The following is a 26,046-nucleotide window of genomic DNA, read 5'->3' as shown; positions in this document are numbered from 1 at the left end:
AAGAAAACATTTTTGTATGCAACACACTGAATACAGAAATAAACTTGAAGTAATACAGGAGAGATTTGTGTTACATTAATACAGTAAAAATACCAATTATGAAACAAATTTTAAGTGTTAAAGTAAAAAATGCTTTACCCTTCTCTGTAAAACCCAAGGGTATACTTTCCAAAACAGCATTACCATTTTTGATCCTTGTCCTGTAACTGCAGGCATACCCTTATTCACTAGTTTCTATCTAAAGTCTCAAAGGATCCTCACATGAATAGATTGTCCAGTTCAGTTATTTATTGTACTTGAATTCATGTATATGAGAAGGTTTGAAACAGACAACTATTCAGAAGCTGAAATTCTCTTGAAGCGCAGCTTTCTTTCTGTGCTGGACAGATAAAGTACTTATTTCATAATCTTCCTCAGATGATCAGTAAATCCAGATGCAATTAAAATTCTACAATATTTTCTAGAAAGTTCTTCATGCAGTTATGAGCTAACAGAGACTACTTGTCCCACAGCTACAGGAAGAACTGAATGTTTTCCGTTGTGCTTCCTTCACTAGTGTAATACATACCCTGATTACTGCAAGGGGCTCAGGGGTATAGGTGTGTCCATACAGTTGTTGTAAGCAGCTTAGCCCAAGTGCCCACAGGCTTTCAGAGTGGCAGTCACCTTTTTAGAAGTTGTCACAGGAAACATTTTAGGAGAATGGAATAACTAACTACTCATTTATTAATCTCAGTCCCACCTTGACTTCTGTAACATGACCAAAGCATCCCTCTACCATGCTTCTGTCTCAAGCCTCTCTACAGAATAGAAAAAAAGGGATTTTGCACATTAACCAGACTAATAATGTCCAACCACTATTGCAGTCCAATGTTTTAAGACACTTTCATATCTCCCCAGTGTTTTATAATTACTTTCTAAGAGAACTTAACTGCATATGTATACACACAAATATGGTGCTAGTGACTTTGGAAATCATTGGTAACACAAAAAAGGGTGAAAACAACATTTCTTCATTTCACATTCTTTCCTTAATTTTATGCTACTCAAACTAGCTTATTCCTCAACAAACACTATACATTTTTTCCACTAAGTGCTGTCAGAAGTATTAATTTCTTCATTAATCAGCTGACAGTCAAGGGGATTAGCATTTCCTTTGAAATACTGTAAAATTCAGCCGCAGACAAAACCAAATTCCATCAGAATAGTTAAGTAAAACTGTCTGTATGCATGAAGTAAAAAAAGGTAGTACTTCAAACAACAGAAAAGCATGACAAAACTATCTGGATAAAGAAAGACTGAAGAACATTTGTTGGTGTTGTTCAGAATGCCAAAGCAGTTTCATTATGAAAAACTGAATAATCTTGGCTAGAAAGAAACTGGACAATGTAAGAATCTCAGGAAAAAAAAAAAAAATATTTGTGGGTTTATGAATTCTTGCTTTGACACTAAAAAACAAGCAAAATGTGATCAATATTTAAGATGCATAAAAACTTTCCACATCATAGAGACTATCATATAAAGTTTCTTTTTTAGTCAGGCAACATTATATCCTTCACATCCTCTGAAGTTGACAAATGGTACACTCAATTTCCAATTTTGTATTTGTTATTAGATATTAGCATCTATAAATGCAGAAAACAATTAGAACGAGACTTTATAACTATGTATGACAAAGGTAATCTGCAGTAAGTGGACTCAAATGAAATGCAAGGTTTTTTCTTCCATCTCCAAATATCCTGTACACTACTGAGGTGTCACATCAAGAATAAGAAGCGTGTATAAATTTAGACATACTTATACATGTTTAAATGCTCTTTGTGTTCCCACTTTGAAAATGTGAAATTACTATGTTTAGAATTCTTGAAATTTAAATCACAATTGGCTATATAATAATTTAATGGCAACACTGCTTGAAGTGTATTTGAACTGCATGCAAAATTAGAATACCTTTGAAAGACTGCATAGTTTTCTCATAGACAAACCAAGTAACTTGACTTTTCTATTACTTGTAAATGTCAATCTTCAACACACCACAAATTATAGATAAAACAATGTAAGTATTCTGCTGGAAGCTACCTAATAAATCAGCAGCCCCCTCGCCTTGAGTTTCAAACTGTCTTCACACCATAATACAAACATCTGCCTTGTTTCCAAGAACTGAAAAGAAACCAATATATATATACATCTGTGTATGGGACAACAGCTGCAAACCATTCCTTTTGCTAACTGATGCATAACAACAGCGCTGACATTGGTCCCAAAGATAACAGATATTTTTAGCACTCCAGAAGAGAAACTGTAGAACCTCAAGGGAAAACACACAGGTCTGAGAATATGAAACCGTAGACAAGAACCATTAGCTACCTATAACAATAGACCAGCACATCACATATGACCATCAAAGCAAGAAAGAGAAACACAAAGCCCCCATTAAATGAGAAAATTCAGTTAGCTACACATCTCTAATTATACGTATCTAATTATACCTGTACAATTATGACCTGACATCTAACGTTAAATGACAAGTATATTTTCCTCTACCATAGATTGTAACAGAACACATATTCAAAATAAATAATACAGTAATAAAATGAAACTAAGTAAAATATAAAACACATATATTAAAATAAATAAAATCTTTAAACTCTTTATTGATGGTTTGTTTATCTTGCTTAGATTAACTCTGTGAACTTGATATTACTAATATGTTCTGTAAAGATATCTTCTCACCCCTGGTTTTCCGTGTTCTTTCTCCTTCCTATTATTTTATTATCCTAAATCTAAATGGGACCTTGCCTTAAATCTAGTGTGTGCAGAACTAAAATTCCATGGGCCTCTAGAGATTAAGCCAGAGAAATAAGACACTGCAGAACAGGAAAGTGAAACCACACTTGTTTGTTTGTTTTTAGAGAGACTATTTCCTTATGCACACATCTACCAATTCTTCTCAATTGCTTTTGGGGTTCACAGAGAGCAACTTCAGGAAATTACTACCAAATGTCTTGAGTAATTTACTTGCAGACAATAACTAAGTCTTGAAGTCAGGTTTTGTTCACTTTCAAATAATTTTTATATTTCTTAAATCTTCTTTGAATGTCAAGGTATAAAGTTACCTAGGACTGTTTTTGCATTAAAAGCCTTAATAGTAAACATCAAACCACATTTTGAGTTGAGGAAACATATCTTAAAACACTATTGCCAACAACAGCAAAAAGCTGATAAAATGCTAACAGCATATGCCCTATGTAACAACCTACAATCCTTGCCCCACTCAACCCCAAAACCTCAGAATCTTAAAAATACTAAGCAAGTAGTATCAATCTATGCTCTCCACCTCCCCCATCAATAAAAACCAACCAAACTAAACCCTCCAAACAAAGGAACCCAAACAAACAAATGTGTGGAGTCCCTACCCCAGCCTTGTAAAGGGACTCACCCGAACACTAGAAAATAAAAAGCAGCATTCAATCATTATGGAGAGCATGTCTACACAAACACTGTAACTAAATCCGTTAAAAATCACTTGCAGCAGGCAGCTGCTCTGTCAATCAGCCTACATCTCAGTTGCCTTTTGGAAATGTGTAATTTCTTTCTGTGCGTTAAGACTCCCTAAAGCCAAAGTGTTTATATTGAGCTTGGGGGAATCCAGATCCCATCACTTGAGTCAGATATTATCAGGCCATAGAAGATCCTACACAGAAATGATTGCAGCTGCTCCCTTTTTTTAATGACAAATATATACCTGTCATATTGCAGCAGAATATATAGCAGTCATACTTCAGCACCCTGCATTCTTGAGGTCTCATTGAACAGAGATGAGATCTTGCTTGACTGTCACGTGTAGTCAGTATGTTAACTTTGGAAACCATGTTTCTATTAGTGCTCAAGTAAAGAGAATCCTATCAACATCTCTGTGAGGCACTGAAAGGAAAACCACCCAAACCCCATTTACACTGAGGCCACACAAACCAAAGAGAGCGGTCCCACTGAAACCTGTGGCAGGAAGGTAAATCACTCAGACTACAGCTGGGAGACTGCAGCACCTGCACTCCTGTTACAGCACCAGACACTTTAATCTACAGTCTTCATGCTGTCTAGGACTAATATTAGTGGCAACAAGGCTGCTGGGAATCTCTTGCTCCTTTCATCCCTCTGAGAAGGATTCCCTTGACCAATCTGGGCCGCTCACCCTTACAGGGAATGGTTGAAGAAAGGTAAAGCCTGGCTGCTGCACAGATCAGCCCACATAAATAATGACTTTTTATTAGACCAGTCAGCCAAGCCTGTCTGGGTCAGCAGGGAACTATTAGTATATTCTAATGCTCTTTCTGTCCAGAAATTGCCTTAAAAGTAAATGCATATGTAAGCCTGCAGGACATTAAGAAAGTAAGCAGCAGCAGCAGTGCAGTCCTAGGATAAAGATTTGATGCTATTGGGTGAAAGAAAACATGCAAGGGATCGAAGCTCTGAAGTAATCATTTATTGGGAACTGTCTACAATCTGATGAGCTTGTCCAAACACCAGAACAGTCATCAATGTTACCCTGAACTGACAGTACTGTAAAGAGGAAAGGAAGAAGAAATCCACACAGGGAAGTTTTTGTTCCAACCATTCTATGGAGTTGCAGATGTAGAATGAAAGGCCACAGAGGCAACTCAACGCAGACTCAGGGAGTGAGAAGGTACAGAGCACCCTGGGCCTGGAACCAGAAAGATCTAACAACTATGAAACCAAACTGATGAAATATACTATGATTCTTCCAAAGCTATGAAAGCCTTGCTTTCACCTGCATTTGTTCTACTGCACCAACCATGGCAAAACTCATTTCATTCAAAGTTCCCACTTCTTTTTTCCCCAAGTACCTTCAAACGATACAGCCCAGACAAAAAACATGCAGACGCCTTGTTCAGTACACAAGCAGAATTTCACATTCTTTCTAAAACAGCTATTTATTTTACAAAGAGTATTTATTTTATGAAATGAAGCTTTTACATATCTAATTCTTAAAGTCAGAAACAGGTGATTATATTAATGCTACAAAGTCTCTCTTCAGTTTGAATTTGTATCTTTTGGAAACATTGCTTATCAAGCAAATTCCACAACATCAGAAGTAGTGTTTGAGCAAACTGATTTCCCAACAGACCTTTTAAGATTTTCCCTGTTCTTTTTTCTTTGTCTTAAAGAAAACCAGTGTTCTGTAGTGATACAAACTGTACTAATAAAGTCTTCCTACTTGCCACTATGCATTTTTACAGACTAAAGGTCTCACCACAAATACTATTTCACTATGCTAGAAATCAATTACAGAGGTTTCAAAAGATAACTAGTAGTCCTCTTCTTTACCCTTTAAATATAAAGGATTTTATGTACAAAAATCCAAACTTCAACAAAATCTGATGTTCCAAAACAGATAAGGAAAAGAGCAGCTGTTAAAAGTGTTAATTAAAAAAAAAAAAAAAAAAAAAAATCAAACCACCCAACAAACAAAACACAAAACAATCCACATAACAACAGCGTTGTTCTGTATAACCTTCCAGTTCCTTCAGAGGCAAAGATGAGATTGGTGTATCAGTAATAAATTTAGGCCAAATTTGCTATTCTGAATATCATAAACAGTAAAGCATCCTGTATTACTGTATTACATAATATTGCTGTGATATAGTAAACATTATCACTTACCCTGACAACATCTCAAATATAAGAATTCCTAGGGCCCACCAATCCACAGCTCTTCCATGGCCTTTGCTTTGTATAACTTCTGGTGCAAGGTACTCGGGAGTGCCACACAGCGTCCATGTCCTGGGAGGAAAACAAGAACCAAAACCCACAAAACAAACAAAACCAGACTGAAGTGAAACTGAAATAACAGTAATAGAAAAAAAAAATAAATCACACACACACATAGAAAGTACCCAACATATATCTATGTGTTTATTGTACAGAGAAATAAGAGAAAAAAGAAAGACTTCTACAAGATCTAAGATTGCTTTGACAATGCTCTCCAATTCTACTACAGCAGATATATACGGAAATTAAGATACTTCTAGACTGCAGGGCATATCTGTGCACAAGAGTATCCTGACTGCTGTTGTAGTAGTCTATCCATTAAGGCTTTGAAATTATTAACAGTGGTTTTCGTCCTGTAAGCTGCAACCCCTGGGAGTTCATGGACTGCTTCTGACAAGCCCAGCAAAAGGCAAGCTTACTGGCCTTTGCCAGCAAAAGGAAAAACTCTTAATTAGAAAAAACAAAGGGAAGAGGGGGGATAAAAACCAGTAGTTTAAATCAGTAAATAGCTGCAGACATAACTAAGACTGTAAAAGTAATCCAAGTGATGTTTTTCAAATAGTATTGAAATATAACCTGTCACCACATCCACAATATTCATTAAAATAAAAATATTTTGTATTTTTAACTACTTAAAAATAGGTACAAGATGTAGTTAAGCAAGGGTGAGATATGTAAATAATACTATTTTTGATATATTTTAATGCCATTTTAATTGTAACTTTCTTACTATAAGCTCAGGATATAAAAGTGTTACATTGCTACCTAACTGAAGCTAAGTAGTTAATGTTTACAAAGACCAAATTAATATGTTAAAGAATGTTTTGAAACCATTTCTTTCAGAAATGTGAACTCTTTGTAAAAATACCCATGTAGAATTTGCCTGGCTTCACTACCTTGACTTATATTTAAATATGCATTACAGAAAAAAATGTTCTTTCATTCTACACTTCCCTGATAGCAAGTCAGAAGATGAGACTGAAAAAGTGCTCACCAACTCAAAAGCGGGTGAAGTAGCAGCACAGAATAAGAAAGTAAAAAGCGCACTGCATTTTAAGAAGAATTCTAATAAAATATGACAAAGAATACAGTTACTATATTAATGGTCACTGCACACAATTCCTAACTTGCATCAAAAGAAACCGCTTTATTTGTGAGTGCAAGAAGAATCTTCTCCAAACAAACTGGTAACATGGGCCTGAACAAATGCAGGAAGATGAACAGCAATCACCTTTAGAAGTAATACATACTCCTTTCAACTTCCAGTTTTTCCTACCACAGTTCTGCTAAACTTAACAAAACTTCTTTTTCCTAACAGTAAACAGATATTCAAGATGCACCTTATTGAATCTCAGACTGCTTTAACGATTAAATAATACATTTTTCTGACATTGCAGAATTATTTTAAACAGCTTTTGGGTGTTTTTTAATTTCCTTTTGTTTGGTTGGATTTTTTAAGCCTTAGCCTTGATTCATAAAAACACTTAAGAGAAGCTGTACAGCCAGCCACAACTTTAAGTGAAGATCTATGATGCATAGAGTGGAATTCCTTCAAGCTTGATTTTAATATAGCAAAAGCTAAATTACTCCAGCTAAACTGTGAGAATGCATTAGACATATTATGCATTCATGTGCTCCATGGTTCCTGAAAGTTGAAACTACATTCATTACTAGTGTAAAGGCTACATCTTCAATTTTTCTCATAAAAAGGTGGCATAATTTTAATTGCTAGAAAATATAAATTCTCATTTTCCAAATCAAGCACGCTCAAGAAAATTCTTACATATAGTGCTGCTTTACACACCACTGCCATCTAGCAGTTGCCTAGATCAGGACTAGGTAATTAAGAAAACCAGCAAACCTTTATCTTTTACAACAAAATAGTCCCCTCTCCCGCAAATTTAAAAAGGTGTATTACAATCCATCATATGGATTTTTATTTATACAGATTTAGCCAGCTCTGCAAATGAAGCAGCTGCCAGTTCTACTGTATTTGTGAAGAAGGGCTGTACAAATCAGGCAGACAGGGCAGGCACACTGATTTTAATGGACAAGGTAGACTGTTTGCAAGACAATGCCCCACAATGGTTATTCTTTTCTTCCCGAAAATTGCCAACAGTATGAATGCATAAATTCAGCAAAGATACAGTCTTCATCCCTTATGAACATCACTTACATGCCAGAAAAATCAGTCTAACATTGGGCCATGACTTCTAGTACCCACATAATTTGCTGGTGACAATGTAACTAAAATGACCCTCTATTACCATACAGGGCAATAACAAGGTATTTATTTTTTTTATTCAAGAAAAAGGAAAACCACAGATTAAGGAAAAGCCAACATAACCTGGAGTCCTCTATCTGCATTAGGAAAAAAATTATTACCACCACCAGATCACCACCTACTTCTCTTAATTTTGATCAAGAAATGTGTGTTTCCTAACTACACAAAAACTTGGAGGAAGCTCAAATTCTTTGTCAAGTTGTGTATTCGTGCCATGAGATCATGAGTTGTATTTCTTCTTTTGTTGGTCATGAAACAAATTATTTAATATTTTGGAAAACACATCAAGTAAATTCCATAAAAAGATCAAATTGTCTTAAGTATTTTTTAAAATCTTTACTATTTCATGACTTTTGCATATTCCTCTCAAAATTCAGATCATCCTTTTGAAGATAAATGATAAAGTAGAAAAATAAGAATAGACTGCTTCCTTTAAATTGCTTCAGAAAGTCCACTGCTCTGGGTTTTAAATATAAAAGCTGAAATACAGGCAAGCAATAGCTGATAAAGCTGAACATGCAATTTTAAAACATGAAAATAAAGCAAAGAATCTACTTTGGTCACAAAGGTAAGCCATAAAATTATATTTGCAGGACTTGTTAACACTATTATTTGAAGAAATTAAGTCTCCATAGTTAACGTATTTTAGTGTTCTATACCATTCAGCATACACCTCTGTAGTCCCTGACAGGCTTCTTGTGTATGAGCCAGATACTAACAACATCCTTTTGGTGTTCTCTTTGCAAGTTTCTCCGTAATTGTATTCAATGGAAATGGCTTTGTTTCCTGCCCACAAGTTTGTTCTGCAAGACATTCTGGATTCTACATTGACAAACAATACACTTTGCAAACAAGACTTGCTGTGTCTTGTTTTTTCTCTTCAATCGACTCTGCAAAGCAGTCATGAAGCACATCCAGCTTAAGCAACAGTGCAGAAGTATCCCCAGTATCTTTAAGGTTAATCACTTCTCTAGTTTCTAGGAAGACTTTAATAGTTTAAAATTGTTGGGGTTTGTTTGTTTGGGTTTCTTTAGGAATGTAAACTGAATAAACTAAATTTAACAGCAAATAACATTCCTCAAAAAAACAAACAAACAAAACAACAACCCCAAACAAACATTCAAAGTCCTATCTACCTAAAACTTTCATAACATTCTGAGTGAAATCTGTGCATTAAAAAAAAAAATAAAAATATAGGAACTTTACTTTTGTGCTTCTCTGAAAGAACACTGGAATTAAAAAAAAAGCAAACAAAAAAACCACCACAAAAAACAAGTGAGAAAGATCAGAAACATATTTAATGTATATACTATACTCCAAAAGTGGCATGCGCTTTCCAGAAAAAGAAAAGTCTAAAATTGTAATAGCTGTAAAGTTCCAAGCAAATCCTTTGTATATCCTTCAGGTAACAATCATATATAAATAACCCCTCCCCATCTTCTTTCTTGACAATAAGCTTTTTTTAAGGTAGTGGCACATCTATTTTATGTGACTGTACTTCCAAGAAACTGAAAAGGTTAGTAAGTCTTCAGTTAAACACCACCAAGGCGCGAAAGAGAAGAAATAAATAGCAGTTGAGACAAAGACACACTGTTTTGGAGCAAAATTTACAAGTTTTAAAAGAACACTATGACCAAGAAGGGAGGACAAGGATAAACAGAAGAATGTATCAACAAGGAACAGAAGGAGACAAGAAAACCTCCTCTCTTTCCTCTTTCTCTGAAAAAAAAATAATTAGTGTCTAACCGTTCAGAAAATCTCCTGATAAGAAGGCAAATACGCATGCTGCTTCCCACAGCGGGAACATAAGCTACAAGCTGGTCACTCTCTCTAGAGCTGGTTATTGTACATGAACATGGTGAACACTTTACCCTTTCACGTATGGTAATGGAGAGAAAGTAAAATGCGCACAGAAAAATCTCGATTAAGCAACTACAGACTCATGGAAGTTATTATATGTATCAAGAATGTGTAACTATATTTAAGGTCTTCCGCAGACCATGTTTTATTTTACATATTATGTCTTTTCTTGTCTAGGAATACATTTGTTGGTCCTAAGTGGCAGGACTCCTCACAGCTGTTTGAAAAACATATATAATTTGTTTTATTTTTTCAGTTCCTATACACTATATATATGCATATATATAAACACATAAGGTTCAGGTGTACAGATTTTTTTGTCATTTTTATGCATAACAAACTTTATACTCTTGATCAAATACTCTATGAAACAAAATAACCTACTAAAGTGCATTAGTGGATAAGTTGCTGACAACTGCATATTTTTACAGTGACAAAAACAGCATTGTGAAAATGACTGCAGCTAGTGGAGAGAATACAAGGTAGTTGCAAAAAAACCCAAACAAACTCAACCCCCCCCCCCCCCAAACAAGCAAAAAGACAACGCAATACAAAAACCCAAACCAGACTTGCATAGGTAACTACCTGTGCTCGAACTGATAAAGTCCTTCCAGCTTTATGTTCTGTATTTATATTACCTGTTGTACAGTTACAGGTAAATCAGCTACAAATTCAAAAAACTACTGTAGAATTCCACCATTCAATTCAATACAAACTGATCAACTTCACTGCCCCCCCTGCAATACGGGATGCAAAAGAACAATTAAAAGCAGCAGGGATAACTTGTTTTGATGTTCTAAAAAGTATCTGAATGAATTTACTTTTACAGATCCATCTTCCAGATTGAAAAACAGACTCTAAATTGAAAAATATACTCTTAATGTGACCTATCACCTTATTTACTGAAGGTTTATTTCAACTGTGCCTTAAACCCACAGAAATCCAAGTTAAGAATAACCACTATGTGGCAGTATCCACATGTAAGAAGGAAGTCATAAGAATTTGTATGAAAGTGTCCTATAAAGAGATTGTCCTACTTTCTTACATGGAAATAGCCTTACCTTCCTCTTCCTGCAGAAGGTTATTTTGATTTAAAAAAAAATGCAGAAAATAATAAAGCCAATGTTTGTAGACTTACCTGCTTGCCCAGTAGAAACTGAATTCAATAAAACACATTGATACCAAAACACTACGGGTTTAAAACAGACTTTTAGACCTTAAGGGTGAACAGAACCAGCATAATTATCAGTTGCCTACCATTCTTCTGTGCTGAGGCAACCCAGCACTGTGAGCATGTAACCCACAGGGAAGCAACTTTCATGACCTCCATAACATGACTTGATTTGCCGCCTCTGACTTTTACTTCATAAGGGATCCATTAAAAGTAGCTCTCTCAGATCCACCTTCATTTCAAATTGATCTTGCAGCATTCCCCGCCCCCCCCCCCCCCCCCCCCCCCCCCAGTGAACTGTTGCAAAAGCAGCATCAAACAGGTAAACAGATGAGTGCAGGGTATGAGCACCTACCTATGTTAACGCCTAACCTGCTTACTAGGCTGCCGCAGTTAGTACAATCAGATAATAGTCTCCCTCAAGGGCATAATACCAAACCTTGTCACACTGCTTTTCTGATATGACAGGCTAGGTTTTTTCCTCCCTTTTTCTGAATCCCAATGACAGCTCCTGCTTCCTTTTAAGAACAGGTTTTATAACCTTGGAAGAGTAGTTCAAATGGAGAGAACAGAGAAATCACTGAGGAAAAAACCTCTGCATTATCGAAGTTCATATACACTAGTAAAACGGATGTAAGGCTGACAGTGTTGCAGAAGTTACAGTTAAACAGACCACTTCTGCTGAAGCTAGCCTTAGTGTTTCTGTCCAGATTTTACAGTTTAATTTCAGCAACAGGCTAGCAAAAACATAGTCTCCAGTTTTAAAATGTTATTCCCACATTTCAAAAATCTCTCCAAAAGTAAAGCAGAAGGAAACATGAGTTACAAAACGTTTAGCAATTCAACATGTATGAGGGATTAATGTCCCATTTAACATACTGACGTACGTGTCTCAATATTTGCTCATATTACTTCCTAACTCCCTTTTTACAAGATGACTGCTGGAAACTTGAATAAACAAAACTACTCATGAAAATACTTTTCTACTTATCTGTGAAATTGCTCCAAGTTATAGCTGAGGTGCAATACTGGTTTCCATGCTGGTTTAAGGTGATAATTTCCTTCATATTAAGGGATTTCAGATGTGTGAACCACATGGAGTATTAGGTGAATTGCTGAGCTCTAAAATCAAACTTTTTTTCTTCTATTTCACATGCAAATCTTAATTATCGTAACAAAAAACTACTTACCTATCCACCAGTTTTTTAGCAAATCCAAAATCAGTAAGCTTGATATGTCCTTCTTTGTCTAGTAATATATTTTCAGGTTTTAAGTCTCTGTAAACTATTTCTTTGGAGTGCAGGTATTCTATTGCACAAATAATTTCCGTAGAGTAAAACAGTCCTGTGCTGTTGTTGAAACGCCCCATGTTGCGCAGGTAACTAAAAAGTTCTCCTCCTGGCACATATTCCATTAACATATATAAAAAACGTTCATCATGGTTGGTCCAAAATCTGTAATAAAAATATTATTTTATTGAATAAACAATCTCTCTGATTTGCTTTAGAAATAAATTTCTGTAAAGTTATCTCTGTTGTCCCAACTATTTATATAATTAATTGATGGTTTCTATTCTGCAAATACTAAAACCTCCAAGAATCTAGCAGGATTATGTAATGGAGTAGCTGACTTAACCTGAAAAGTAAAACAGATAGTTCAGGATGCACATGGCACAGGCCAAGAAAGAAAATCTAGCTGACAAGATTCAATTTCATTGTACAAAACAGGTTTCTGTTAAGCCCTTAATAACTGACTTTGTATACTGCCAGTCTGCTAAGACCAGTTAATTCTTACACACTTTACATTTTATTTAATCAAATATTGCCAAATTGATGGGGGATGAGCAGAATCTGCTTTTGTAAGGATGTTTATGACAGTATGTTCAAAAACAGGACACCACAGTTCTCCTTCCTCTTTCCTATCCCCTCCTCCCTGGAAATATACAACCCCAACTAAAGCATCAGTGTAAAACACTGTGATCTATCTGTAACAAAAGCAACTGAAAAGCAAATATGACAACAAAACAAGATTCATTTCTGTACTTCTGAATTAACCTGATGATAAGAACCTTCCGTTCCTCAGACTGTTGCCTTTAATTTAAAACTGCTATTGTGGTACAGTCATTACTAGAGGGCAGTAAAGAGCCGATAAGGAAGAAAAATCATTTCATGTGCCTTTCAAATGCTTCATTACCGACTACAGGAATCGCCTCTCACATTCTCCAAAAGTAAGGTGTTCTTCTTTCTATCCATGTAAAAAAATTCACATACCACACACACAAATATAACTCAACAGTTAAGAAGAAAATAAGTATCTAATAGTGTCTTGAGGAGTATTTTGCCATTTTAACAGGAACAGCTATCCCTATTCCTACAATAACAGATAAAGAACACTGTATCCCTACTTACTTTATTGATACAAGAACAGAAGTTACTTCAGCTTCTAGTAACTGCTTCTGCAGTATTACCAGAATGGAAAGATCAAATATCTTTCTCTCTGGGGTTTGGTTTTTTCCCCTTCATTAGCTGGTTCCTAATCAAGGCATACAGTCTCAAGAAAGATAAGCACAGCAAACTGAGCTACCAAAATCGAGTGACTTTTGCTCAGTAAGATTTTCTTTCTTGATGCTGGCACTGAGGCAACCAAGAACATGAGAGACTATCAGACATCAGCAACAGCTCCTCCATTCCTTCCAAAGTGATGAAGAAAGCAGCATTCAGGCTTGCTTTTATGGCACCATTTCCCTATCACAAAGTCATCAGCATCATTAATTAGTTACCAATAACTAATGCTCATAGTATCCTTCTTGACTATGTAAAAACACTCTTGAGATTTATTTTAAGTAGTTAGGCAAAGCTGCACCTACAGAAAACAAAGAGGAACAGGAATGGGCAAAACAAAGCCCCCCCAAAAACACGAACGGGAGCAGAAGGGCAAAATCTGACAAAGAATATAGAGGAAAAAACAGAAGACTTAGACCATTAAAACACACTATTTTTACTGGAATTAACTTCTTCAAGAACTGACTCTTAAAGGTTTGTCTATCCACAGAAAAATGGATACATTACTTGGTATAGATGAAAAACAACAAAATAAAGATACATGTGAATGAACTGCTGCACCCACAGATGTGTATGTCTCGCAAACATAGCACTAAAGATTGCTGTTGTGGTTTAACCTCCACCAGTAACTAAGTGCCATGCAGCCACTCACTCACCTCCCCCTCCCCCCCCCCCCCCCCCCCCCCCCCGCCGCCTCCAGTGGGACTGGGGAGAGAATTGGAAGAATAGAAGTGAGAAAAACTCACGGGTTGAGATAAAGACAGTTTAATAGGTAAAGCAACAACAGTGCACATAGGCAAAGCAAAACAAGGAATTCATTCACCACTTCCCATGGGCAAGCAGATGTTCAGCCATCTCCAGGAAAGCCGAGCTCCATCATGTGTAAAGGTTACTTGGGAAGACAAATGTTATAATGCCGAACATGCCACCTCTTTCTTCTTCTCCCAGCTTATATATGTACTCAGCATGACGTCACATGGTATGGAATATCCCTTTAGCTAGTTTAGGTCACCTGTCCTGGCTGTTTCCCATCCCAATTTCTTATGTCCCTCCAGCCCTCTCGCTGGCAGGGCCCAGGAAACTGATAGGTCCCTGATGGTATAACACTACCCAGCAAGAACCAAAGACATCTATGTGCTGTCAACATTGCTCCCACACCAAAGCACAGCACTGCACCAGCTACTAAGAAGAAAATCAACTCCATCCCAGCCAAACCCAGGATAATTGCCTAGGAGTCTTCAGTGACCAGCTGTTGCAAGAGCACCAAACAAGCATTTCAAAAAAAGTTTAAATTGAGTAGATAAATAACTTCAATATCTACAGAAAAGCAGGGTCTCCTTATATGCAGGAATGGCATTTCTCAAAAGTAACAGGAAAAAGAAAAAAATTATAAAAAAGTTCTTATATATAGGAAAATAGAGGAAGGATGAACATTAGAAATAAATTACATGCAGCATTACTTTACAATTCTCCAACATAAAGTGCTAAAAAAATACAGTATTATGCTGCACTGACACATATTCCTTGTTTTGCAACCAGAAGAAGATACCATCTGTTTAAGATGGTGATGCTAATTGAAAACACAAAACCCATACCACATAGATAACAGTTCAAAGGCATTGAAGCAGAACTACATAGAAATTTTTTCCCCTTTTTGTTGATCAACTGTAGACAAAGAATTTATGTAAAAAACCCATGCATTGGATAGAGGAAGAGGTGACGGAAAAGATGCTGTTAGCCACACAAAAAGCTGCAGAGTTTCATTTGTCATAGTGATAATCGTCCATGAATCTTGTTTAATTAAAGTACACAAATACTAACATTCAGCTAGGTTGCTTTGAGTCACCTTTGCCAAGGGACAAAAGCATCACATGGACAATTAATTGCCTGAGCATAGCTGATGCAGCATCTCCTTGGACATGTCAACAGAAAAGGCAGAGAGCTAGCAGACATGAAGAATGTTTGACTTGCACACAAGCGAACTTCCATTTGAACTGTGGCTTTTGGTGATTTCAAAAATCTGACATTTTGGGAATAAACCATGAATGACATCAAAGAAAACTTATCAGTTTGGATTTCTGATCACTTCTGTATGGGCACAAACCCTCAGATCCCTGTCTCTGACTTCTCACCCAAGTTTCTCTATTCCCACCCTTGCTGCACTGTTCCACGTGCACCGACAGATTGGGGTTTTTTGTTTGTTTATTGGCTTTGGTACGTTTTGGGGTTTTGTTTGCTTTGTTTTTTTTTTTCCCCAAAGAATTTATGTATGCACATTGATATACATGTAAAATCCTGTTCTGTCCATATTTTAACCAGTCAAACCAGATATACTCAGCCTGTCCATCACACTTTCCTGCATGCATCTCAAACTCTACATACCCTAGGAACTCATCTTACTGATACTATGCCACACACAGGATTTCTGAACACTGGCTGGAAACCAATAGCATCATGATGCTGGAAAAAGCAACAACACACCAGAGAAAAAGCCTCGTCCTACAGGGCTCTTTCAGTCTTTCAGATGACTACCACGCTTTCGCCTCTTCTTTTCCCTCTGATATTTTCTTAGCCCTGGGAGGAGGTTGCATGTCCTGCAGCCAAATATTAACTAAGGCTAATTTTGTCTAATTTTATGTAAAACTGATTAAGGCAGGTAAATGCAAAACAAATCTTGGTCATTGGCCCTGTATCAATATCCATGCATGAGAAAACACAAATGGAAATCAACTGTGCAATTACCCAGAGGTTTAGTGATCCTGTTAATAGATATGGACTCAGATGCACGAAAGGTGTTGTGGTGCTGTGAACAGAAAGGTATGATACCTTCTCTCCTTAATAAAGGGACCATTGGTATCATCAGAATCATCACAATCCCACTAAAAAAAGTAGTCTTCTAGAACTGTGTTTAAATTATGTTTCTCAATAGGTTCCATCACTTAACCTCAAATACGAGAATAACAAAGCCCAAGAAGTGCTGCAGATATTTAAACTCTTCAAAAATAAATTCTGCAAACATAGAGTTCACCTAAGTTTTCAAAAAGCAGATAATTAAATCTAATTATATCTTTATTTAGATATCTACAGGACATATATATGTAGAAATACTTCTTTTATCACCATCCTAACATCAAGAATTATTCTAGAAGTCATTTTGATGAACCAATCCTAACACTTCTTCATCAGTATTTTCCCCTCACTTAAGAAAATTTCTGTTCTGCAGTATGAAAATGAGAGAGTAAGCTTAAAATAAGTTGTTACTTAAATGTTTAAATTAAGCCTCCTGATTTTACATTCTTGATTCTTTTATAGTAAATATTTTAGTCTCAAGTTATTTTAGTCTAGATCACAAAATAGAAATTAAATGCTTGGTGTTGGTTAAGTACATAACTTGCAATGAGACTGTGGAAAACTTTAACTGCGCTTTATATAGAAGTTAAATGAATTGAAAAAATGCAACAACTTACAATCTGATCAAAAAGGGGTGGTTGACTTCTTTCAAGACTGACTTTTCATTGTGCACATGTTGCTCTTGCTTCAGTCGAATGACATCAGGAATGCTCATTACTTTCAGTGCAAAGTAACGTTTGGCCATTTTGTCCTTCACCAGATGAACTCGCCCAAAGGTACCCGTGCCTGAAAAGTTGAAGAGGAAATGTCAACTTCTTGTAAAAAAGAAAAAAAGCAAAGATAATTTACTAAACTAAACCCTACAGGAACTCAATTCCTGGTTTGTTGCTTTTTTTTTCTTTTTTTTGTTCCTGCCATCCCAGCAATATATCAGTATTACATTTTTTACCTGTTTTCACACAATTTTTTTCTTGGGATTTCTCAATTTTTAGTGATAATGATTTAATAAGAATAACACTGTTGTGATACTGCCATTCTTTGGATAGATACTGGAAGCATTTTTTGCAAAGAAGAGAACTGGCCCTGAGAAATGGTAAGGAGATGTATAAAAGTAGCATGTTACATATAAGACTAAAATGTAACCAATATAAATGAAACAAGCAAAACTGCTCTCAAGTGCAGAAGAAAGGCTGGGAAACACTCCCAAAATTCCAGGGATCAGTTTTAATTTACATTGGAGAGGGAGGGGTAGAATACATTCAGAAGTATTATTCAGCTTATTATACCCACAATGTGTGGCATAAAAAAAAAAAAAAAATCATCACTGACCAACAAAGTAATGTTCAGTTGTAATGGATTTAATAATTCCTCAATGCAAAAAACTACTTACCCTTCCATATATCAGTTATTAAAACAAAATAGCTAAAAATGAATTGGGGTTTGAAATGTTGGAATTCGTAACAGGAAGAGTCCAGAATATACAAAAGTGATGACAGCAACGAAAAAAAATTAAAATATTCATCTACCAAAGTTCAGTCATGGAGAACAGATGCCTGCAATTATTCAGGTAAGGAGACTGTTCCCTTTAATGTGCACAGAGAGGTGAAGTGATTTGGTAGGATAAGGGAGTGATGGGGAAAAAAGTATTTAAAAGTTGCTGACCCTTCTAAAAACAAGAAAAAAATTGCTTATAGTGCTACATTGTTATATCACATGGAAACAGTAGTTCTCAAGCACCCTTTTTTGCAGTTGATGTATTATTTTTATTAATTCACTCTTAAAATTATAAAAGGAAAATAAAACCATAAGTCTTTAACATATTACGCATTTCTCTATTCAATACAGTAGTATAAATTAAAGTTCCTTTTAAGTGCATTGCACTGAAGACAATTATACATAACTGAACTGAGTATTTCTTTTAGTTCAAAATGAAAGTTTAAACACGCAGATTTAGCCACACTGCTATTTGTACTGCAGCACACTGTTATACACTTGAAGATGAACACCAATTTTAGTTCATTGGGTGGTTGCTCATTTTTCTTCTCTCATTAAACAACGCCATGTAGGTTCCATTAGAACAGTACACCAGATACTTTTACTTCTATTCTCTGACAGAAATATGTGCCACTATAAAGGATGCTTGGCATTCAAACTAATTGCCTAAGTTGTAAAAGGTTACTCTCTTGTTAGAAATGCCTTCCAAAAAAGTAAAAATCTTGCACTTAAGCTCACAATCATCCCCTTCCTTGCATATACCCTAGGAAAGCAGCCCACAGATCTGTTTCAGTATTATTAATTGGTATGTCAATTGATTTCAGATTGTGTTGACCAGTTACGATCAATCTATACTACAAGACAATTTTCTATGACACGTAGTTGGTACAAGGAGAGGAGTATGTATATGAAAGGAAAATGATTTTTGAGAGGGGCATGACAGGGAGAGACCAAAAACTGACCTTCCAAAACTGCATTACTCAGTAAAGAGATTAAAAACAAGGGAGTTTTTGCCTCTACTAGGCTCAAGAAACTTGGGAATTTATTTTTCTTGCGGGGGGTGGGGGTCGGGGGTGGGGGTGGAGTTTGCGAGTTTGCTTTCTGTATCTGTATTATCTTTAGAAAATTTACATTTTATTTAACAGTTACTGTTTCCAGTCACTTACAGTCACCAGTAATATTATTTAATAACATGGCCTTTACTAAAAACCAAAACAAAATACTCATATTACAAACCAGAAACTAACAACTTCAGCAATCCAGTTTTATAGAACTTGGAGCTCCATTACCAATACACCTTTCAAAACCAGCTTTTGAGATAAAACTTCTCACTACACAAACCCACCAAGGATTACAGTTGTCCAAGCACAAAAGATTCTATCAAAGCAGTTTTACATTCCCACCTGTCCTGAGTTACAGTTCTGTAACCATGAAAACTGTAAACAGGTCTCAGATAAAGCCTTCTGTTATACTGAAGCAAGCCATCAGGTTACCCTGGAAAATCTATCATGCAATTAAATCCTTTAACAGTGCAGTCACGTTACATGATTATACCTGTAAACAACCTTATTTGCACAAGGATGGGCTTCTGCAGTAAAAAAAAAAAAAAACCAAACCGAAAAAAACGTCCCAAAGCTTCCAAGTACAGCCATCTGTTCAAGCTACTTAAAATACCAAATATTTATTATTTAAGTCTATATTGGATATACAGACAAAAAAACCCACAGCTTAGGTTATTTCAGAATTAGGAGCTGAAATTTAAGTTCTAAGTAAAAACACTGTCAAGAATAATTTTAGTTGTACTGCACACCGAAACTAAAAGTTGTCTTAAATTTTTAAGACTTCCAAATGTGGAATCAGGGAAATTAATAGTACCAAGCCCGTAAACAAATGCTGGTTTTATATACATTTTGATACTTGTATGAACAAAGTACTTCCGTAGACATATTCAACAGGGAAGTCAGAAGTGAACACATACCTAATTGTTCCCAGGTCTCTAGTGATCTCATGTTTCATGACTTGTTCTACTTGTCCAAGAAATTTTTATTTTAGAACGCATTAATTTTTCCTTATGCTATTGGTCCAACTTTACAAATGATGCTGCTCAGAAATAACAACAGTAAGAATAATCACAATCACAAGTTCCATCCATTTTCAAAGAAGAACCTGTCGGCGACTTATTTAGTAATAGTCCTAACTCTGGAAACGAGGCCTCTTTAAAGACATCTCTGCGAGGAACAGCAAAGCCTGGCAGGCTATTCCAGAATAGTGGCAAGCACCTAATCTAGAGAGCCTCCGGGAAAACGAGAAGACCACACAGACAGGCGTGAACACACAACCTCCCTAACCAGTTTTATTGTTGAACTGATTGCAGACAGTCTTTTTTCAAACATCTTTAGCCCAATTTCAAGCAAGTATGGAAATCAAGAAGACAATACAAAGAAACCATGTAACATTTGTTTTCAGATGCCTCTTCTTGTAATATGAATTCTCTCTCATTCAAGTCTTTTTAGAAAATCCAGCCTAAATCAGTTGGTAGTGACAGTACCCAGACTCACAACCGCCACCCTTCCAGCACTTTTGACAAACAAAATGCTCTCTTACAGCCCTAAGGAAAAATAATAGTGATGTTCTGGAATTTACTTACACCATTTAAGCTTAAGCTGTTCAGTCAAACTCCTGTCACTGCAAAGAGAAGCAAAGAGCAAACATGGCGAGTACTACGTATTTTTTCAACCAAGACAAAAAGACTTTAAACCATGTGGGGCTATTAACAAGGAGGAGCAGAGCAACTTGCTGAAACTTAAAAGTTGTATAAAGTATGCAAATGGGATTTAATTTATGTCTTTACGCAGCCACATACAGGACTAATTGTTGAGCTGCTTTTTTTTTTTTTCTTCTTTTATGCTTAGCTAGTCTACAGACAACCAGATAAAGTTTGCATACAGAGATGCACTCACTTCAAACTTCTGGTCTGGATCTCCTGCTCATGTTTCTAGCCATTTTTTTCACAGATTTTTAAAATTCTGTTCTTTGTAAATGGAGGTGAGGGGGGAGGAATGGGATGGGACATGATGGTCAAGGTGGAAGGCTGCAACAAGCTGTTGTTACAGTTGTTCAGCACAGTCAAGAAAATCTAACTGTTTTATAAGAACAAGTTTTATTGTTGTTGACTAGGTGGAAATTCTGCACTTCAGGTTCACGGAAAGAAAACTAAAAAACTGAAGCAGTGAAGTGGCACCACAAAAGATGGAGACCCCGCTCCAGAAATTGGAGGGAAGGTTTTTGGCAGCAGAAGGCAGCAGGGTTACTAAGTCTGCTATCAAAGCTCCACTGCCTTCTGTCCTCCAGGAAGGAGACACTAAGCTCATGGAACAATTCATGCTAATCCCCAGGAAAGAATTGTTCCATTTTTTGCCCTGATCACCTCAGAGCTCAGTTACATGAACCAGCTAAATTTGACCTTCTGTGATAGGTAAGTAAACATTCCTTAGGATTACCTTAAAACAGAAACATTCTGTACTTGCTCAGCTAGCACATAATAATGAAAGGAAATACAGTGTTTACAGATTTGCACAATATTCCACTCATATTTATTTAACGTTTATTTCAAACCAAGAGAACTTCAGGGACATTCTGGATGAGTCCTGGGATCTACCAAGTACTATCCTGCTGAAGGAACAGCAGTGGCTGTACACACACATGCACACAGGCTTATCCCTACCTGTCTCTATCACAGCACGTAATGCCAGAATTCTAGAGCAAAAATGTGCTTGCATCAGAAAATTCTACCTCATGAAAACAGTTGTTACTAGAAGGTCTGAAGGAAGATTTGTAGTTTATTTGCACAGTCCCCTCCTCCCTGTTAAGGCATACAGCAAAAGGTATATAGCAGAAGGTTTCTGGCCACCAGTACCAAAAGCGAGTGAAGAATGCCTGTGCTATTTACACTATTCAACACAATTCAAGATTTTCAGGACTACACTGGCAAACAGAATAAAACATGCAAAATGTTAACCACTAATCCAGTATAATCTGTTTACAACAGAAACAATAAAATTTTTGGATCGCTTTGCAAACGTAATGTGGTTGGAGAACTTGAAGGAATGCCAGCAATCTCCTCAGTTAGGTAACCCTCTCATATTAAACACACACAAAGGGAGGAGGCCAAAAACTGTGGAGGACCAGCTTGGCCTAGGTATCAAACAGAAGGAAAGGCATTCTGAGCCTCACAAAACAAGCTGGACTCCCCAGTGCCATGCCAGAATACCACAGCTGGTTTCCAGGATTTTACTCTCTTTGAAGCCTGGTAGAAAAGAATAAAGAATGTGGGAATATTTCTGATGCAATATAAGATACTTTTGATGCGAGGAAAACCAATCCTGCAACTTTTGATCAGCTAAAACAATTCAGTGAGTAGTCATGTAGTGATTATTTTGCTATTGATGTAGGTGACTAATTTAATGCTCTTTATTTACTCTCATTAATTAGGCCCAGCTGTTCCAGCTTCCCATCCTTTTAATCCCCAGCTCTTTCTTAAAACCAAGTTTGCCTCACTCGGATAGATACCATCTGTTTTAAAAAGAATAAACTAGGTCATGTGAGATCCATGACCCTGAGGGCTGCTTTCTAAGTCCCAAAGGGGTTGATCCTGACTTCCACAGATGCCTACAAAAAGCATCAGATGTATATGCTTTTATTTACAGTTAGAAGAACATTTCCTACTGTGCCACATATTAGTCTTTATCGGTAGCCACAAGCACATCAGACTTAATTCTGCTGAATATCAGAGATAAATTAAGTGAACTGCATTACAAACTCACTACTGAATCTCAAATTTGACTGCCGTTTAATCTCTGTGTCATCTTGGGATGGAAACTGAAGAGCCTAGCAATGCATGTCCTAAAAAGGGAAGTGGGGGTTGTAGTAATTCTTGACAAAGAAGGGGAATAAGTGGTACAGCAAAGGAAATCAGCCAGCCCAAGCAGACTGGTAATCAGAAGAGTAGCACTTGAGAGAAGGATAGAGGGAAACCACTTGACAGAGGCAACTTTGGGCTTCTACAGCAGATGGGGCTGGCACATGAACAGGGCAACACAGAACAAGGATGATGATTTTGGACATCACAGTAGCAGAGTTCACTTTTTTATTATTATTTTTAAACCCATAGACCACTATCAACTGAACATGCCTTGCGAATACCACTCAACTTTCTCAAATTCCGTGCCTTCACACTGTTTCACAAACCAGCTGTGGACTGCTCACTCTAGCATTCAGACCACTGCTTTTGTACTTCTGTACCACTCTAGAGGGTTCTGATCTAAACCTGAAAAACATACCAGAGAAATAAAGAAAATCAGAGCAAGTTTTACAGATACCAGAGAAATAAAGAAAATCAGAGCAAGTTTTACAGAACTGCCTATTGTTCTGTCTAGAACTGCTTATCTCCTACTACTGAATCTAAGAAGTAAACGTCAGACAACAATTTTTGCAAAGCTTTTGCATATCCTTCAATGATCTGAGAAGACAGTCTGATTATAAGAGCTTAAAAGCATAGAAAACACAGATGCCTTGTGTAGTGCTCACCATGTGCAGTGTTGCCAAAGCAGCTTGCTTCTATGACTTTGTTCATTCAGCCACTGTACTATGATTCAGTTTGCACTAGGAACTCCTTGGATAGAGAAAATGTTTTTCTACTTAGCAATATTGTGAGATACTACACAGCAAGACATGCCTGCTACATTCCAAGCAAGATCATCACTTTTCAGACTACCTGTCCGAGAAATTTTATTACCAGTGGTTTTCTCTTTTGGATTCTAGACTCACCGCTTGTCAACCCATTTCTCAAATGAAAACTCAGTATCATTAATTCATCCCAGCTCAGTTAAATTGAAAAGAAAGTAGCAATACATGTTCAAAGTACAGCTTAGCTTTAGACGCAGACGCTGATTGCTGTAAAAAAATTTCACCTCTTTGCTGCTTCCAGATTCCAAAGATCTGACATATTTTCAGGTTCTTTCTTAATTGCTTGCAACAACACACAACTAAAACCTACATTTACCTATCTGGAATTTGGTATAATCTCTTTTCAACTTTGAACAAGATTCAATATGCCAGAGAACACCAAGCAATTGTGTCAACAACTCTTGTTGATCCACCCATTTAAAACTTACTGAATGGCAATTCTTAAGAACACAGGAATCACCAGGCTAATTAATACCCATCAGTCAAGCTCCCTGTTTTCCACACTGTTCAAAGACAAGTTCCTGATTTCCAAGAACTGCCATTCAACAGAATGCTCATGATGGGAGTTCCTTTCTAATTCTAGAATTTTTTAAGGTTTTTTTTTTGGCTCAACTTATTTGGTCTCTATAAAAGTACTTAAATATCAGGGTGTCATTAAATAAAATAAGTAGAATCACTGAAAGTTCTTCCTCTATTATTTATTTTGAAATAACCAGGGACTAATAAATAAATGAAAACAGAAAGTCACCAGCCTGCTTGTAGTAAGATAACCTTTAATCCTTTCCATTTCTGAACAGCTCTTAGAACACTGAACTTCTAAGTGCACGTCAGTGTTCCTTCACAAAACCTTAACATCCACCACCTTCAGAACAACTCTCATGAAACTGGTATTTCCCCACTTGATTCTTCAATTTTTTTAACTCTTTCTATGCCTTCTATTACACATTATTAGTGACACTGATACAAATACTATGAACAGACGAGTGGATGAAAAGCTTTTCCTCTATACTGAAAAGAGGACATTGCAGAAAAGAGAACATTGCAAAGTCATTACTACTCCTACTTTTACCTATCTAAACAGTGCACATGAAGTATTGATAGGCCTCACCTGCAAAACTGCTTTTTTTAAAATAAAACCAGTTCAAATAGAAACCTTTTTAAGATGTTCTCCTCTGTCAACTAGAAAGTAAGCTCTACACTGCTTTTGCTGAACTAAATTTAGGAGGCTTGTTGGAACAACATATTTTAAATGACACGCAACCCCCTGACAAAAGTGTGTATTGACCAGATCTGAAAAAAACCCTGGTCTATCACATTTTAAAAGACAAGCATGGTTAAGCTAAAGCTCGAGTACCTGTCTGGCTAGCAACTCATTTCAAGTTAAAACACTAGAAAGCATTAAATTATCTATTTCACCTGATAAGAATTTCAGGTAAATAAAGCATGATCAAAAAGTGTCACTTCTTAAAAGCTGGAAAAGAATCTGTGAACTAGAAAGTATACTAGCAAGATAGGCCATCTTTGGACTTTTTAAAGTTCTAAAACATCACCCAAATCCTATTCACTGAATTGCTTCTTTCAGGTACAGAGCCATTAAAATAAGCACAGTTAAGTGAGAGCTTCTTGGTATGCAAGTATTAAAGACCAGGATTTATTTTGTGTTGTTCTTTTTTTCCAAAAAATTCACCCTAACAATGAAAGCCAGGCATACAAAAGCCAATATCTAGCCACCTCCTGTCCTTTAACTCAAAATTCCCATCTAAATCAATTTGTGCTCAAAGTTAGTATTTTATAATTGCTTTAATTCTTTTTTTCTTTAAGTGTTGAAATAACCTCCTTAACATTAACCCAAAACCAAATTGACCAACATTTAGGCTACATGTTACTATTTTTTCAATGAGTGTGTTACACTTGCACTTACCACAAACAAAAATACATGAATGCATCACACAGTAACCAGACAAAGAAGGAAAACCAAAAAGAGTTTATTATTATTCTGTTTATTATCATTCTAGGTATCATCAAATCCCAGATTTTAGAACTACAAGATTCTTTCTGATTGTAAAAAAATAAAAAAAAAATATTTAAAAAATGATATGACAGAAACATTTTATATTACAACCTAAAATGACAAATCCTGATCTCTCTTCAGATACTCTTTAATGTTGAGTCTGCTGTTGTGAATATGTGGCTCCTGCTTCTGGTGTTGGCGTTAGTACCACATTCAAAATTTTGAGCTACACGTCCCAGAAGCAGTCTAATCCAAAAGGGACTGGCCTCTAATGTTCTAT

At 36.3% G+C, this 26,046-nt stretch overlaps 1 protein-coding gene across 1 annotated transcript in view; it reads right to left on the bottom strand.

The window, feature by feature from the left end:
- Window positions 1–26,046, bottom strand: part of PRKX (protein kinase X-linked) — a 63,092-nt gene that overhangs the window by 15,497 nt on the left and 21,549 nt on the right. Inside the window, exons 2-4 of the mRNA XM_040582806.1 lie at window positions 17,134–17,302; window positions 12,296–12,559; window positions 5,683–5,802 (exon numbers count right to left, since the gene is read on the bottom strand). Of these exons, the coding sequence (XP_040438740.1) occupies window positions 5,683–5,802; window positions 12,296–12,559; window positions 17,134–17,302 (553 nt within the window). The remainder of the gene's footprint in view (window positions 1–5,682; window positions 5,803–12,295; window positions 12,560–17,133; window positions 17,303–26,046) is intronic.

The sequence above is a fragment of the Falco naumanni genome, chromosome 2, assembly GCF_017639655.2.
Source record: "Falco naumanni isolate bFalNau1 chromosome 2, bFalNau1.pat, whole genome shotgun sequence".
Classification (NCBI taxonomy): domain Eukaryota; kingdom Metazoa; phylum Chordata; class Aves; order Falconiformes; family Falconidae; genus Falco; species Falco naumanni.
The sequence above is the reverse complement of the archived record's forward strand: the minus strand, read 5'-3'. Positions and strand labels throughout refer to the sequence as shown.